Source organism: Coregonus lavaretus (genome assembly GCF_964263955.1).
Source record: "Coregonus lavaretus genome assembly, chromosome: 15".
NCBI classification, from domain to species: Eukaryota; Metazoa; Chordata; class Actinopteri; order Salmoniformes; family Salmonidae; genus Coregonus; species Coregonus lavaretus.
Window position 1 is genome coordinate 12,068,188 of NC_140002.1, and position 15,923 is coordinate 12,084,110.

Here is a 15,923-nt window from a genome sequence, read left to right on the forward strand (position 1 = left end):
TAGTGGCGAGGTGGCCACGACTCTGCCTCCTGTTGAGACTCGCTCCAGTAGGCCTGAGAAAGCAAGGCATGTGGGGGAGACCGGAACAGGAACTAGAGGCCTGCAGGTCCAGGTGCACTGCCTCAAGCAGGGCTACATGGGAGACAGCAGTAGCAGCAGTGGTCCCCACCCCGACTCTCTATCTTTCTCTCTCTCCCTGGTGGGCCACATGTACGCCAAGCCACCTCACCTTGATGCATACGGCCTATTTCCTTCACTTACTCATGCAATTCCTATGTTGCGTAATGAATGACATAGTCACTGACTCACGAATGATGGCTAGTTTTGAAAAGCAAAAAAAATGTGCACACTATTTGTGCACCAAATATGCCGGCTTATTGAACATGAAAGATAGATTAAATATACCCAACTGGTGCAGAATTTCTTTGCGGTCACAGTTTCCAAACATATTTTTAAAAAAGCTCAATACTGACCTTCTCATCGAGAACACAACTCATGTTTAACACTATACATAAATCCATGAGAATTCAGCAGCTATAACACTTCTCTGGACTGTTTAGATTGGCACATCTCTCTCACTTTCTCTCTCCAGACACACTGACCCTGGCTTCACTTCAGAGCAGCTGTCTCTGAGGTGGGCTGCAATCAATCCAAACTCACTTCAGGCCAACACAATATTGGGCAGAGCCATCCTGGACTGTAACGTTCAGGTAATAGTTTTTCCCCAGCAACATGTGCTTGACATCTTACCCAATTACTGGAGAATTCTGAGGAAAAAGGTAATCAGCATTTCTGTTGTAGCTGCTATGAAATCAAGCTATTGAAAACAACAATATCAAAGGACAGAGTGCTGTGTTGCTAGTGATGGATACCATGCATATGTTTGGTTATGCTTCAAGAAAAAGACCACTTGCATCTTTAGAATGACCAATTGCTCATGTAAAACCAGTTGAAGGTTATCGTATGGCTATGAAGATAGATTATGGTTTTAGAAAAAACACAATAGCTCCATACTGTAATTGTGATATAAAATGTAATTGCATCTTGTGCTTTGCCAAATGTGACATAACACTTTTGTCACACACTATATAGCATGTAATGTAGTTATGACTTATTTCTGAAACATCTATATAGGCCTTTATGGAGTTTATGAAGGATTAATTTAGCGTCAAAAGTTGTAGTCCATTAAATGTTGGACCGAAGTTCTACAGTGTGCATAAAGCACCTAATGGATCTAGCCTGTGATAAATTAAGGTACAGACAACAGAATGGGACAACTTTCTGTTAGAGGAAAACAACTGGACCCACATACAATAAGAACAAGGTAAAATATATGTGAATGGAGTCGGTGGTGAGAACCAAAAACAGTCGGTTAGATCTGAGTGGCCTGTGCAGTGATAGCGAGCATTCTCAATAAGTGTAGAGAAGCAGTGGGCTGGTGGGGGTCACTGTCAGGAAGTCATTTCCCTCCCTCTTCACTGCTGGCAGAGGGAGGGAGGGAAGAGTGGGGAGGAGGATGGGAAAGCGGACGCATTTTACTGTTCGTTTCCATGGTGACTGACGCAGCTGGGAAAGTTGAGCGCTCCATCACGTGTGTGGGGCACGAGGAGCTGTGCTGGACTGCACTGCTCTCGCACACACACTAATGCGCACGCGCGCACACACACACACACACACAAAACACATACACCACACCAAGCGAGAGGACAGAGAGAGAGAGAGAGAGAGAGAGAGAGAGAGAGAGAGAGAGAGAGAGTGTGAGCGAGAGAGAGAGAGAGAGAGACAGAGACAGAGAGAGAGACAGGAGCCGTTTCCTCCCTTTTCAAGAGGGGTCTTTCTCTCTGTCTCGCTCTCTCTCTCTGTTTCTGTCTCTCTCTCTCTCTCTGTCTCTCTCTCTCTCTCTCTCTCTCTCTCTGCCACTTCCTGTGGGAACTAAGCACCAAGCAGGCCCCACACACACACACAACACAGCTCCATGGCTCCCACTGACCACAAATACTGGAGACTTTTAGCTTGTTGTTGGTCCACAAAGTTTATATCTCCTATTACATAAAGTAACATACATCAAGTAGCTAGATTTTAGCTCTGTTATTGGCTACATTCACTAAGGTGGCAAACTGATTCAATGCCTTTTATTGTGTATACAGATAATGCTTATTTCGCTGTTGCTTCAGAGGCTCCACGGAAAAGGAACCAAAATCAAGCATAGAAAGCAATTATACTTTCTTTGCCATGTACCATAACCAGCTTGAATACTCTGTGGCCATGTCCCTTCTACTTTAATAAGCTAATGTCCTGGATTCTGAAGCAGTGGCAATAACCAAAAGCATCAAGAGAGTAACGTGACTGTCCACACAAAATACCACAGACATGATGAAAAGTCAGAACAGAAGTATAATGTTCCCTGAGAGCCATGTGACTTGCTGCTCCATCACGTGGCAACTGGACTGCAGAGTGTAGAAACAGCTGGGCAGAGCTGTATGAGATAAAAGTGTGTGTGTGTGTGTGTGTGTGTGTGTGTGTGTGTGAATGAGTGAGTGAGAGTGAGAGAGAGAGAGAGAGAGAGATTGCTTGGTAGGGATTTAGTGCAGTTGGAAGGTATGTCGAGAAGGGCCTGTGCCACTGCCAAGGTATCAGCACAGACCCCAACAATCCCTGAGTTGACACTGCTCAGAGAGCCATGACATCTTGTCACTCTCTGTTCCGTGGAGCCAACGTTTCTTAGTCTTACAGCAACTAGATATTGCAATTTTTCCCTCGACTCTGGCAGGATAAAGCCTGGCCTCTGGCTTGAGGACAAATTCAGCTGCGGTCAGGGAAATCTGAGGCACACGGAAACTGGACGAGCAACTGCAGCAATGTAAACAGACATGAATAAAATTAAGAAACTGAATGTCGATGAAAGTCATGTTTGACTAGCTCTGCTTGAAGTAAAGCAACCAGCTCCATGAAGTTGAGACTTCTTAAGCCTGTCTATCTCTGCATAATACTGCTTGAGTTATGTGGAAGAGACCTTGGCAGTGCCTAAATCAGCCCAAATGGACTACCTGGTTATTCAATCCCAGACTCCTTTGGGTGTGGTTCTCATCTGGAAAAAGCTGTCTGTAGTTCAAGCCAAGACATGCTGAAAGTAGAGGAAAGTGAAGGGTGAAAAGAGAGAGAGAGGGAGAAAGAGGAAAAGAGACAGCTGGTCACGTTACTCAGAGGGCAAACAATAACATAAGAACATAATTACTTAGGGTTGTAGCTGTTCGTGTAGACACTTGAAAAAACAGCATCATTCTTCAGTTAGTTGTCTGGGTAAACAGATTATTGTTCACAGAAGAAATATTCATTTTTATGATTTATTTGAAGTCCCCTTAAAGTGTCAGTCAGCAGTTGAAACAATAACAAAGCTCCCCCCACCCCTCTTTTGGTAAAAAGCTGAGGGATAGGGCTGGAGAAATGTAACCACTCTCAAATTCATACAGAGCTATGGATGCAAGGACTGACCATCCTTGATATAAAAATTGTAGTTTTAGCCATGTTTTGAGGCTATATAGTGTTTGTTTACATTTACTTTGATTACAAACATTAGGGTTCTGATGGGGTACGACAATTTAACTAAGCTCATGAGGCATTTATAAGTTCTTCAAGAATCAATGGGTACAATCAAGAATCAATGGGTACAATTAAACAAACAGTAATTAAAATAGCTAGTGTGCCAGCGTAAGTGCTAGCCTGATCGGTGTAGTCCAGCAAGGCAAGTCTGTATGTCAGTCAAAGTTGACAGGTCTAAGGCTGCGTTTACACAGCAAGCCCAATTCAGATCTTTTGACAATTATTTGCATATCTGATACCCATCAGATATTTTCCCTAATGTGTAACACATGGAATCTGATCTTTTGAAGTCAGATTTATACCACCTCCATATGCCCCAAATTTAAATAAACAGTGACAGGAAATGAGCATTGCATCTGTGTGCTACTTCAGAGGCTACATCAATGTGAATGTGCAAATCTGATATGGGTCACATGTAAAACTGAGTGTGGACAATCAGAAAAAAAGACTGAATATAGAAAGAAAATTGATTTCATTAATGAGAAGGGCACATACAGCAAAGCAGTGATTGTAGTGGTGAGATGTAGGCTATTAGGGCTTTTCCTGTAGGATCACCCACTAAACCTCTGCCAATGAGCACATTGAAACATGCTGACTAAAACTGGTGATCGTCAGCTGACCAAACAGAGTAAAGCCAGTGTTGTTGAAGAGCTTCGCTCAGCCAGCACACCACTGCTATCTTTATGGACCTCAATCATGTAACAGAATGAGGCCTTTCTAGTGAGGATAGTGGCAGTTGAAAAGTTTAGTGCTAGTAATCGTGCAAAGCTTCAAATGAACCAATTTCTGACTATCGCCTCAGAGTCAAATGGACTGTGACCCTTGGTTGGAAAAGGGATCCCCTTTATTCACAACCTAACGTAGCAGGCGTTTCTTTCTGGTCCTGATGAGAAAAAGAAAAGAAATGTAGGGGGGGGGTTCTATTCTGCACTGTTCAACCAATCAATTAAATGTGGAGGAGGAGTTAAGATAGAGTGTCGCCTTGTTAATGCGGTGGTCGTGTCACAGGCTCTCTTTCCATTTCCCCTGAAAACCGGATGCTTCCGGTTGCTTCCGACCCTGCTGAGGGTGCTCACAGCCTGACAAGACATGCAAGGTTTTGTGGGATCTACTTAATGTTTTGGTGCTGTAGAAGCATTGACACAACGCCACATCAACAAAACTACTGGATTTAACTACTCTTCTTGTTAGTTTAATAAGCTTTGACTTTCTTAAAGTAACTGTCCAGTGTTTGAAGATTTCTATGATATATGACCTATAATTAATTACAATATGAGTGAAATAGGTTTTCCTTCCAAGAAATGGTAATCCATCCCAAACCACTAATTCCTATGAGTAACAATGTTAAACCGTGTTAAATAACACTAATATGTGAAAATAATATTAGTTGCTACCAACCTTATAACAAGGTTGGTAGCAACATGTGCAAATCGTTGTGGAAATCATTTGCTGCTCAAGTTGACTACAAACCCCACAAAGCAATGCTTTCTCTCTGGGCTGGCTGGTTAGCAAGCTAGCAAGGTAGCTAGCTAGCAAATGTAGCTACACACAATAATATCAAAGTCAATATCAGCATGTGAAGTAGTAGGGTTTTTTAAGTGTTTTTTTATTTAATTTATGCTTTGGCGATTATTTGGGTATGAGTTAACAGAATGAGCTTTTAAAAGTGAGATTTTCACTGCACAGTTATTTTTTTAATAATTTTGTACTTTTACCCCTTTTTCTCCCCAATTTTGTGATATCCAATTGGTAGTTACAGTCTTGTCCCATCGCTGCAACTCCCCTACGGACTCGGGAGAGGCGAAGGTCGAGAGCCATGCGTCCTCCAAAACACAACCCTGCCAAGCCGCACTGCTTCTTGACACACTGCTTGATTAACTCGGAAGCCAGCCGCACCAATGTGTCGGAGGAAACACTGTTCAGCTGGCGACCGAAGTCAGCTTGCAGGCGCCCGGCAGCCACAAGGAGTCGCTAGAGCGCGATGGGACAAGGAAATCACAGCCGGCCAAATCCAGGGACTGTAGTGACGCCTCAAGAACTGCGATGCAGTGCCTTAGGCCGCTGTGCCACTCGGGAGGCCCTGGACAGTTACTTTAGGAGAGGTTATGGTAAACCAGAACTAGACTACAGTAACCCTGACAACGCCTGTTCACAACACCTTTCTAAACGGCTGGAGGTAACTGATAGTATCTTCACTCCAAAACCCGAAAGACTTACAAGGCAGATTTTATCCAAGTTCCTTCCTGGGCCTAGCTCATAGGGCCAGCAAGTGAATCTCAGGTCTCCACTGAGGGTGACAATACACACCTGTGCACAGTCTTATCTGCTGATAACCATCTCAGCACAAGGAGGGTCCACCCTCATGGCACCAGACACCCAAGCTTTTGTTTGAGGCGTAGAAAAACACATTTACCCCCCATTCCATTTCAGACTGGTGTTAAAATGACAAAGGCTTTTCGCCATCCTGGCGTCAAGAAATGAAGAAAAAAAAGGTTATTACATTTTTTTATTTTACCTTTATTTAACCAGGTAAGCCAGTTGAGAACAAGTTCTCATTTACAACTGCGACCTGGCCAAGATAAAGCAAAGCAGTGCGATAAAAACAACAACACAGAGTTACATATGGGGTAAAACAAAACAAAGTCAAAAATACAACAGAAATAAATATATATACAGTGTGTGCAAATGTAGCAAGTTATGGAGGTAAGGCAATAAATAGGCCATAGTGCAAAATAATTACAATTAGTATTAACACTGGAATGATAGATGTGCAAGAGATGATGTGCAAATAGAGATACTGGGGTACAAATGAGCAAAATAAATAACAATATAGGGATGAGGTAGTTGGGCGGGCTAATTTCAGATGGGCTGTGTACAGGTGCAGTGATCGGTAAGGTGCTCTGACAACTGATGCTTAAAGTTAGTGAGGGAGATAAGTGTCTCCAGCTTCAGAGATTTTTGCAATTTGTTCCAGTCATTGGCAGCAGAGAACTGGAAGGAATGGCGGCCAAAGGAGGTGTTGGCTTTGGGGATGACCAGTGAGATATACCTGCTGGAGCGCATACTACGGGTGGGTGTTGCTATGGTGACCAATGAGCTAAGATAAGGCGGGGATTTGCCTAGCAGTGATTTATAGATGGCCTGGAGCCAGTGGGTTTGGCGACGAATATGTAGTGAGGACCAGCCAACAAGAGCGTACAGGTCACAGTGGTGGGTAGTATATGGGGCTTTGGAGACAAAACGGATGGCACTGTGATAGACTACATCCAATTTGCTGAGTAGAGTGTTGGAGGCTATTTTGTAAATGACATCGCCGAAGTCAAGGATCGGTAGGATAGTCAGTTTTACGAGGGCATGTTTGGCAGCATGAGTGAAGGAGGCTTTGTTGCGAAATAGGAAACCGATTCTAGATTTAACTTTGGATTGGAGATTCTTAATGTGAGTCTGGAAGGAGAGTTTACAGTCTAACCAGACACCTAGGTATTTGTAGTTGTCCACATACTCTAGGTCAGACCCGTCGAGAGTAGTGATTCTAGTCGGGTGGGCGGGTGCAAGCAGCGTTCGGTTGAAGAGCATGCATTTAGTTTTACTAGTGTTTAAGAGCAGTTGGAGGCTACTGAAGGAGTGTTGTATGGCATTGAAGCTCGTTTGGAGGTTTGTTAACACAGTGTCCAATGAAGGGCCAGATGTATACAAAATGGTGTCGTCTGCGTAGAGGTGGATCTGAGTGTCACCAGCAGCAAGAGCGACGTCATTGATATACACAGAGAAAAGAGTCGGCCCAAGAATTGAACCCTGTGGCACCCCCATAGAGACTGCCATAGGTGCAGACAACAGGCCCTCCGATTTGACACATTGAACTCTATCAGAGAAGTAGTTGGTGAACCAGGTGAGGCAGTCATTTGAGAAACCAAGGCTATTTAGTCTGCCAATAAGAATGCGGTGGTTGACAGAGTCGAAAGCCTTGGCCAGGTCAATGAAAACGGCTGCACAGTACTGTCTATTATCGATCGCGGTTATAATATCGTTTAGGACCTTGAGCGTGGCTGAAGTGCACCCATGACCAGCTCGGAAACCGGATTGCATAGCGGAGAAGGTACGGTGGGATTCGAAATGGTCGGTGATCTGTTTGTTAACTTGGCTTTCAAAAACTTTTGAAAGGCAGGGCAGGATGGATATGGGTCTAATAAACCATCAATGGCAAAACTTTGTGTTTTTTTTTTTTTTTTTTTTTTTTTTTTAGTCATTTAGCAGACGCTCTTATCCAGAGCGACTTACAGTTAGTGAATACATTTTTTTTTTTATACTGGCCCCCCGTGGGAATCGAACCCACAACCCTGGCGTGGTCCTCTGTAGCTCAGCTGGTAGAGCACGGCGCTTGTAACGCTAAGGTAGTGGGTTCGATCCCCGGGACCACCCATACACAAAAAAAAAATGTATGCACGCATGACTGTAAGTCGCTTTGGATAAAAGCGTCTGCTAAATGGCATATTATATTATATTATATTATATATTATATTATATTATATTATATTATTATATTATTGCAAACGCCATGCTCTATCAACTGAGCTACATCCCTGCCGGCCATTCCCTCCCCTATCCTGGACGACGCTGGGCCAATTGTGCGCCGCCCATGAGTCTCCCGGTCACGGCCGGCGGCGACAGAGCCTGGATACGAACCAGGATCTCTAGTGGCACAGTTAGCACTGCGATGCAGTGCCTTAGACCACTGCACCACTCAGGAGTGTGTGATAGGCTACATTTCAGATGCCCATTTGTAATAAACTTCCTGTATCACTTATTTGATGAGTGGTGTGTATTCATGGATGCCAAGGGAAGCCAAGGGAAGCCAAGCTTCCCCCCAAAATGGACCAATATATATATATATTTCTTTTTTTCTCCATTAAATAATGTATTTTCCGTCTCTGTGTTTCATCATTTTCCTTAAATTCGCAAGAGGCTGAATGTATATCACAGGAGAAAGCATCCGAGTGAGCGAAACAGCGCCCCTCTGTCTCTACATGTAGGCCATCTATCTGATGCTGTCTGGTCTGAACGAGTATGACATTGTTGCCGCCCGTAGGATTGAAAGCAAGCCCATCAGAGTTGAGCTAAACTGAGCGAGCTCAACTGTGAACCTTAAAAAAGTGTCAAGGGAAACCAGCTTGGATTTGGCGTCACTCCTATCAAATCCCATTGAGAGCATACGTCATTGACAGAAAAACTTGAATTGTTGCATCTCGTTGTGTTGTTGTCCTCCGGTGGCTAGCTAGCCAGCTAGCTAAAATTGGCCCTTTCCTAAATTAGCCATGGATGGAGATAGGGATTTGGACTTGTAGTTTTACTTAATTCTCTGTACTGGCCAATTATTATAACGGCGATTCTGATCCAACCATTAATTCATACATTGTTGTGCCCCTGGCCTGAGAGGATGGAAGTTCAATGTGTAGCTAGATGTAGAAGGCTAATGCTAACTAGCTAATGTTGCACATTAATGGAAGTTAGGCTAGCGAGCAAGCATTTTAGCCAGGTAGCCTAGGACAACAAAATAAAAGTGTGTACTGTATGACAGAGTGATAGACCGTTTCGTCAACATGAAAGAGAGGAGGATGGCATTGGTGTTTCTCTACAAGTAGAGTGAGTCAAAATGTTTTTCTACTTGCACGAACGCGCACGCACGCACACACAGAAATCAGAACCATGGACAGCCACATCATATTTAGCTTACGTTGATTGGACTAAATTGTTTTTGGTATCATTTAGTTGTCACTGTATTAGACTAAGCAGAGGTGATTTGATGATGTTGAAATGTTGAAGTTGAAATGGTGCTGGAATAGTGGAGGCAGCTCCTGTTTTCTTTGCGACTTGCGGTAACTCTCTGTGGTTCTAGATCAATAGTTGTTTAGTGGTCCGAAAATGTCGGAAACATTACTTGCTTGACCATGTTGTAGGTCATGTAACTGTCTGTTACTGTACATAATATATGCTTTGTGGACTTCACTGGACAGAGGTTGCTATCCGGTTTTGTGATAAAACCTTTAGGCCTATATAATCACAGTTGCAAGGCATATGAATGAACAGGTTATAGAGCAAACAACGCAATTATCACAACATAGGTTGGGGGGGGGGGGCTTCCAAAGTGATTCTACCCATGCACCGCTACTGTATTTGATTTCCATATAATCAGCTAAAATTACCACTTAATTGTGGGGTATTATTGGTCACTGTGTTGACATATTTCATCTTGTGTAAACACTACATCTGTCTGACTTCCTCCATGTGTAGGAATATACTACAGATGTTAAGATATTGGTATCCCTAGACAGTCATTCATATGACCTAAACAGTGAACATTACTCATAAGAGTGAGATAAACATAACTGGTCAATTCAACTCAACAGGAACTTTGCATGAAATAAGAAGAGTAGACATGACTAAATTACATTCAGAACGAACATGTTCTAACATAGTCATAACACTGTCACAGAACCGAACATTTAATATAATATAAATGTAATATGCCATTTAGCAGACGCTTTTATCCAAAGCGACTTACAGTCATGCGTGCATACATTTTTGTATGTTTTGTATGTTTTGTATATTCTAACATAGTCAAAACATTGTAACAGAACCGAACATATGTTCTAACATAGTCAAAACATTGTAACAGAACCTCTGCTAAAACACACACAAGGCCCTTGATGCTGTAATTTGTCAAGGGCGTAGAATGACAGGGAGGCTCCACTCATTCCCATTCTGCACCGCTCTGGCCAGCGGCTCTGTCAAGAAGGGCTGGTGGCCTGGTCGGGCTGACAGACATTGTTTATCAGTGATGTCACCACTTCCCGTGAGTGAGGGTGGGGGGAAAATAAAATACCCAGATCAGCTAAACTGTGTGACAAAGAGCAAAGAGAGCCAGTCGCATGTCCCAGCCTTCATCAGTCATTCAAGCATGATACTTCCAACAGGCCCTGAACAACCTGGCCCTCTGTGGCAGTCAGTCATGGACATATAACCATAAGAGGTTTTCTGGCAATGAAACAAACTATACATGTCAATAGTGCTCCGATATTCAACTGACAAAGGGCAATCCATTTGGTCTGTGTTAGTGTGATCAATATCTTCATTAAAAGATCAGTCTGTCAAATACAGTGAGTATCTCTAGACTTAAAATAAGACTTAGTGCGTTGCGTACAGGGTGTGGGAAATTCAGTTGAATTGCTGTATCATGTAAGCGCTGTCCGAAACCATATTTGAATCTTCACTAACCTACACTAACCTGCTTTCAACCAAAATGAAATGGGAATAAAACGCTCATGTTCCTTCTGTTGTAGACCCTCTGGAGAAATAGCAGTCTAGGAGGACAACCAAAAGAGGCCCAAAGAAGTAAACACTTCACAATAAGAGAGAGGGACTCCTACAAAGCCAGAGTGCTGCTGCTCCACTGTGCTGGTGCTCCTCCTTGAGCAGAGGCAATGGGCTAAGCATACAGAGGAGATGATGATCATGATGACCCTGCTTCCTGGCTTGGCCTATCAGCTCATGGCTGTATCCGGCCCTGGGTAGTGCATGTTTTCCTGGGAGCCTGCAAGAGTCCCTGCTTACTGCAGGGTTGTGCTGGGAGGAGGAGGAACGAATCTACTTGGGCACTGTGAAGGAACTCCACCCACTAGCATGCCTTTATGCAGGTGGGCACCAGAGGTAGGAAATACTGGAGCCACTGCCAACACAAAGGGCTTTTGGCAAACCACTGAAAATGTGCATAACCCACAGCCAGCATTTTGTAGGGGGCATGGTTGGATCGTTTAGAATGTTGATAATATTCCTCTAGTAAAGGTCAATGCATATGGCCGATTCCAGCGTTATGGATGTTACATTTGCAAGCAAAATCACAACTTGTCTCACAGAATGAACAAACCTTTTGGGGGAGTGTATATCCAAAAAAGCAGTCTAAATATTGGCATGTTGGCTAAATAAAGCAAATAAGGGGGTTATGGATGTTACATGAAATGGACAAGCTTTTTGAGAAGACTGAACATATTAGCAAAATTCTGAGTTTGTCTTAGGTCAAAACATGGATAGCCATTTTGAAGGAAAGGCTTGGTTGAACACGAAAATGATAATTTTGAAAATATTCTCATTCCCATTATTACTTTAGAGAGGAAAAACTACCGTTACAGATGTTACACCCTCCGTTATGGATGTCACAGTCTGAAATAGACATTCAAATCTTAAAGACTTCTTGACCAAAAGCTGGGGGGGGGGGGGGGGGGGGGCAATGCAAATAGTCTGGGTAGCCATTTGATTAGATGTTCAGGAGTCTTGTGGCTTGGGGGTAGAAGCTGTTTAGAATTCTCTTGGACCTAGACTTGGCGCTCCGGTACCGCTTTCCGTGCGAAAGCAGAGAGAACAGTCTATGACTAGGGTGGCTGGAGTCTTTGACAATTTTTAGGGCCATCCTCTGACACCGCCTGGTATAGAGGTCCTGGATGGCAGGAAGTTTGGCCCCAGTGATGTACTGGGTCGTACGCACTACCCTCTGTAGTGCCTTGCGGTCGGAGGTCGAGCAGTTGCCATACCAGGCAGTGATGCAACCAGTCAGGATGCTCTCGATGGTGCAGTTGTAGAACCTTTTGAGGACCTGAGGACCCATGCCAAATCTTTTCAGTCTCCTGAGGGGGAATAGTTTTTGTTGTGCCCTCTTCACGACAGTCTTGGTGTGCTTGGACCATGTTAGTTTGTTGGTGATGTGGACACCAAGGAACTTGAAGCTCTCAACCTGCTCCACTACAGGCCTTATCACATGTAAAATATATAAAATAAGATGATTTTAAAATACAAAATGTAATGACAAAGCTGTAAAACATTATCCTAAATATAAACCATCAACTTAGGGAATACCATTGGTGTTTAATATGAGGGTTTCAGCATTAAATATCATTTATATTTATTTTTACACACTTTTATTTATTTTACTATGTCAATATGTATTTGTTGTAAATGTTTTGGCGTCAAACTGGTGGCAGTTGTGAAAAATGTAAATAGAAGAATGCCATTGTTGATTATATGCTTTATAGATTAATTTGTCTATTTCCTCTTGAACCATATGGTCTATCTACTGGGAACTCACGGACAATATAGGCACAAAATGAATATTATATATGAATATATTTTTTTTTAGTTATTGAAGTATTATTTACCAAAGTTACCATAGATTGCTATAGATTACCTTTTAATTACTGAACATTCCGATAGTTTTGCAACCCTGAGTACCTTAACCTCTGGAAAGCCGCATGACATGATCATGAAACCAGAAGATACAGTCCTGGAAATAAAAATACGGTTGGCTTGGTGATAGAAAAACATCAGATGCAAGCATAACAATGTGAAGAAGGCAGTGGTTGCACAACAACTGTGCAAAAAGAGAATAGCTTAACCCTGTTATCTGTATACAGATTATAGAGGTTAAAGACATCAAAATACTATTTGACTTTTGAGGCCAATCATGAGTGCTTTTAGCTTTTGTCTTTCCTTAGAAGAGTGCAGAGACACTGGAGTGTCAAGACGGTACAAATACATGAAGTACTGTGAATGTGCTGGAAACAAAACTGCTGAAAGAAATGTATTTTCCATTCCCTGACATTTAGGCCAGTAAAGTGCAATGAAAGGAAGGCCAGCCGAAGCACTCGAGACTGGCACCAACGGAAAAAATGTACAACAGTTCTGAAAAATCCAAATGATTTTGGGTTCAAGAGGACTCCATTTCATTCCAAAATCCCTTGTCACAACACAAATATGATGTCAAAAGCTAAGGAGGCATGGCTGTCTACTCTCCCAGAGCATGTTTTGTTGTCCAGATATCTTGGTGGGTTTATTCGATGGGGGCAGACTTTTCATGTTTCAAATAGGAATATATTGGACAGAGCTGCATGACTCTTTATTCCACATGCTAGAGTGTAGTTTCTGTATTGTTGTTTCTGTATTGTATTGGCTAGCAGGTAGCCTAGCAGTTAGAGCATTGGGTCAGTAACCGAAAGGTTGCTTGTTCGAGTACCCGAGCCGACAAGGTGAAAAATCTGTCGATGTACCCTTGACCAAAGCACTTAACCCTAACTTGCTCCAAGGGCGCCATACTACAATGGCTGACCCTGTAAAACAACACATTTGACTGCACCTATCCGGTGTATGTGACAATAAAACATTTTAATTTTTTAGGTTGTGTTGAGCTCTTGCCACAGTAGCACCTGTTAATGTCCTCACCCCTCCCCCTTCTCAATAAACAGGTGACTTAATGTTTAATGCACTCCCGTACAAGACTCAACATGGTGAACTCAACTGGTTCCCAACCTCCCAAAGTCAGGTTTAAGTCCCTGTGAAACCAGTGGTACTACATTGCAATCTTTACACACCCACACCAAACTGGGTAGGGCACAGATTCCTGGTTATACAAAGGCAAAGGCATACCTCTTCATCCATTGCACAGGCTACTGTCACCACTCAAATCCCTGTGCTTTGCTATCCACTTTCACTGGGAGACAGCACATAGAATACCCATATCCTCTTTGGTATATGACATTTCTAGGATTAACAAGACATGCTATGATGTTCCTGGTGCTAAGCCAGCGATACCTAATAGGAGATGTTTCAGAGGGGAGATGCCCCACACAGAGTATATCGTATTACTTATGGAGCAAATCAGACTAATCTAATCACATTAGAAAGGGGAAAAGAGGGGTTTGATAACAAACAACAAACGATTTGGTCCCCTGATGAGTAAACTACAAAGCAAGATCAATTACTTAGCTAGCCCAATAATGGACTAAAGGAGACTAACGTCACTCCTTATAGTCCAAGGACCTTACATGTTCTGTTTAGAGGCAAATTGTCTATCGCAGCCAAAACAGCCAAATTCTCCATCTAAACGTGAATCAATTCTCAATTGCGGTAGGGTTCTAGAAATATAAAGCCCTCTACTTTCATATCACATCAAAATAATTTCACAAATGCAAAATATAAATTTACTGTACACTGTTTTAACACAGTTGCAGTATTTTTCAGTGACAACATGTTTGTGGCGTCCATCTTCTGTTTACACACATGTGTTCGGGGAGACGCAGATAGCCAATTAGTACAGGTAGTAGACTCTGTTTTCCGTCTGTTATCCATTAACTTGCGCTGTAACATGGAAATATGGCAGTGTGGGAACACTAACCCTATAAAAGGTGTGTAGTAATTTAACCTTATTTTGGGGGGAAATTATTTCTCGCTGATATGAAAGATATTTTCCTTATGTTTCCAAAACTGTACAGCAAGGTATGGGTGTTAGAGTTTAGAGCAAGCGTCAGGGCTCTTAACAAAACCCCTCTCCCATCTGGCAATAGGTGCTAAAGGTAGTTAGCGTCAATGAATGGGCTATGACTTAGCCAGCTAGCTTCCCAGAACATTCTGAAATAACTATTTATTTTTGAAGAAGGTAAGCATGAAATGGACATGGTCTAATTGATTCAACAACCAAAAACAAATATCTAAGTTTAGCTTTCTTAATTAACCAGAAAATCAATAGTTTTTTATTTATCAAAGTTAGCTGGCTAACTCGTTGATCCTGCTTTGTAGTACCTCTGGCCTGAAAATGTGCTCTGGCCATGTCAGGTTATGTGCATAGCTAGGCTACATGACAATATACTGCTGGCCACATTAAAATACCAATACATAGCCTTGGGAAAGGAGGGACAAATGCAACTGCAAAGGTGAAATAACATTGATTGAAAAGCCGTATAGGAGTTGAGCTACCATTCATGTATCGTGGTTATTAGATATTATTTACCTGTCAGGGAGTGTTGACTGTGTGCCGCTCATTGGGCTTCCGTTATGTGTTTTTCCCCGACGTAGGCTATTTTATCCAACTAGCATTTTTACCAAAATGACAACCTCTGTATTTTGGAGAATGACTACGTCTTGGCTTTTTCCAATGTCCGTCCAAGAGAGTTCCACAACGATGAAAATTATTTTAATCCATTAAAATAAGAAAATATGGGATATTCCACAGTGTATACTTGAAATCGTTTTTTTTTTTTTTTTAGCTATTGATGTAAAAAATGTGGCCAAAGCGAGAAATCAGAGGTGACTGTAAACATATTCTTCTTTAAAACCATTGCGGGGGCGTGCATGAAATAACGCAGTTTCATTGATAACTCTGAGTATGGTGAAATGTTCCGAGAAAATAAAACGTTAACCTCTCAATATCTTCAGAAGAAACATTAAATGCGAACACATTGTAGCCTGGGCATCGCCTGCCACTGTCAGCAATCGTCTTTGTCAAT

At 42.4% G+C, this 15,923-nt stretch overlaps 1 protein-coding gene across 2 annotated transcripts in view; it reads right to left on the bottom strand.

Moving 5' to 3' along the window:
- LOC311142219 (rho guanine nucleotide exchange factor 12-like) overlaps nucleotides 1-15,555 on the bottom strand; it is a 121,844-nt gene extending 106,289 nt beyond the window's left edge. For both annotated transcript variants that reach the window (XM_084177827.1, XM_084177826.1), the window contains exon 1: nucleotides 15,428-15,555. In XM_084177827.1, coding sequence (XP_084033953.1) covers nucleotides 15,428-15,459 — 32 coding nt within the window. In that variant the 5' untranslated portion in view covers nucleotides 15,460-15,555. The remainder of the gene's footprint in view (nucleotides 1-15,427) is intronic.
- Between the last annotated feature and the right edge of the window lie 368 nt (nucleotides 15,556-15,923).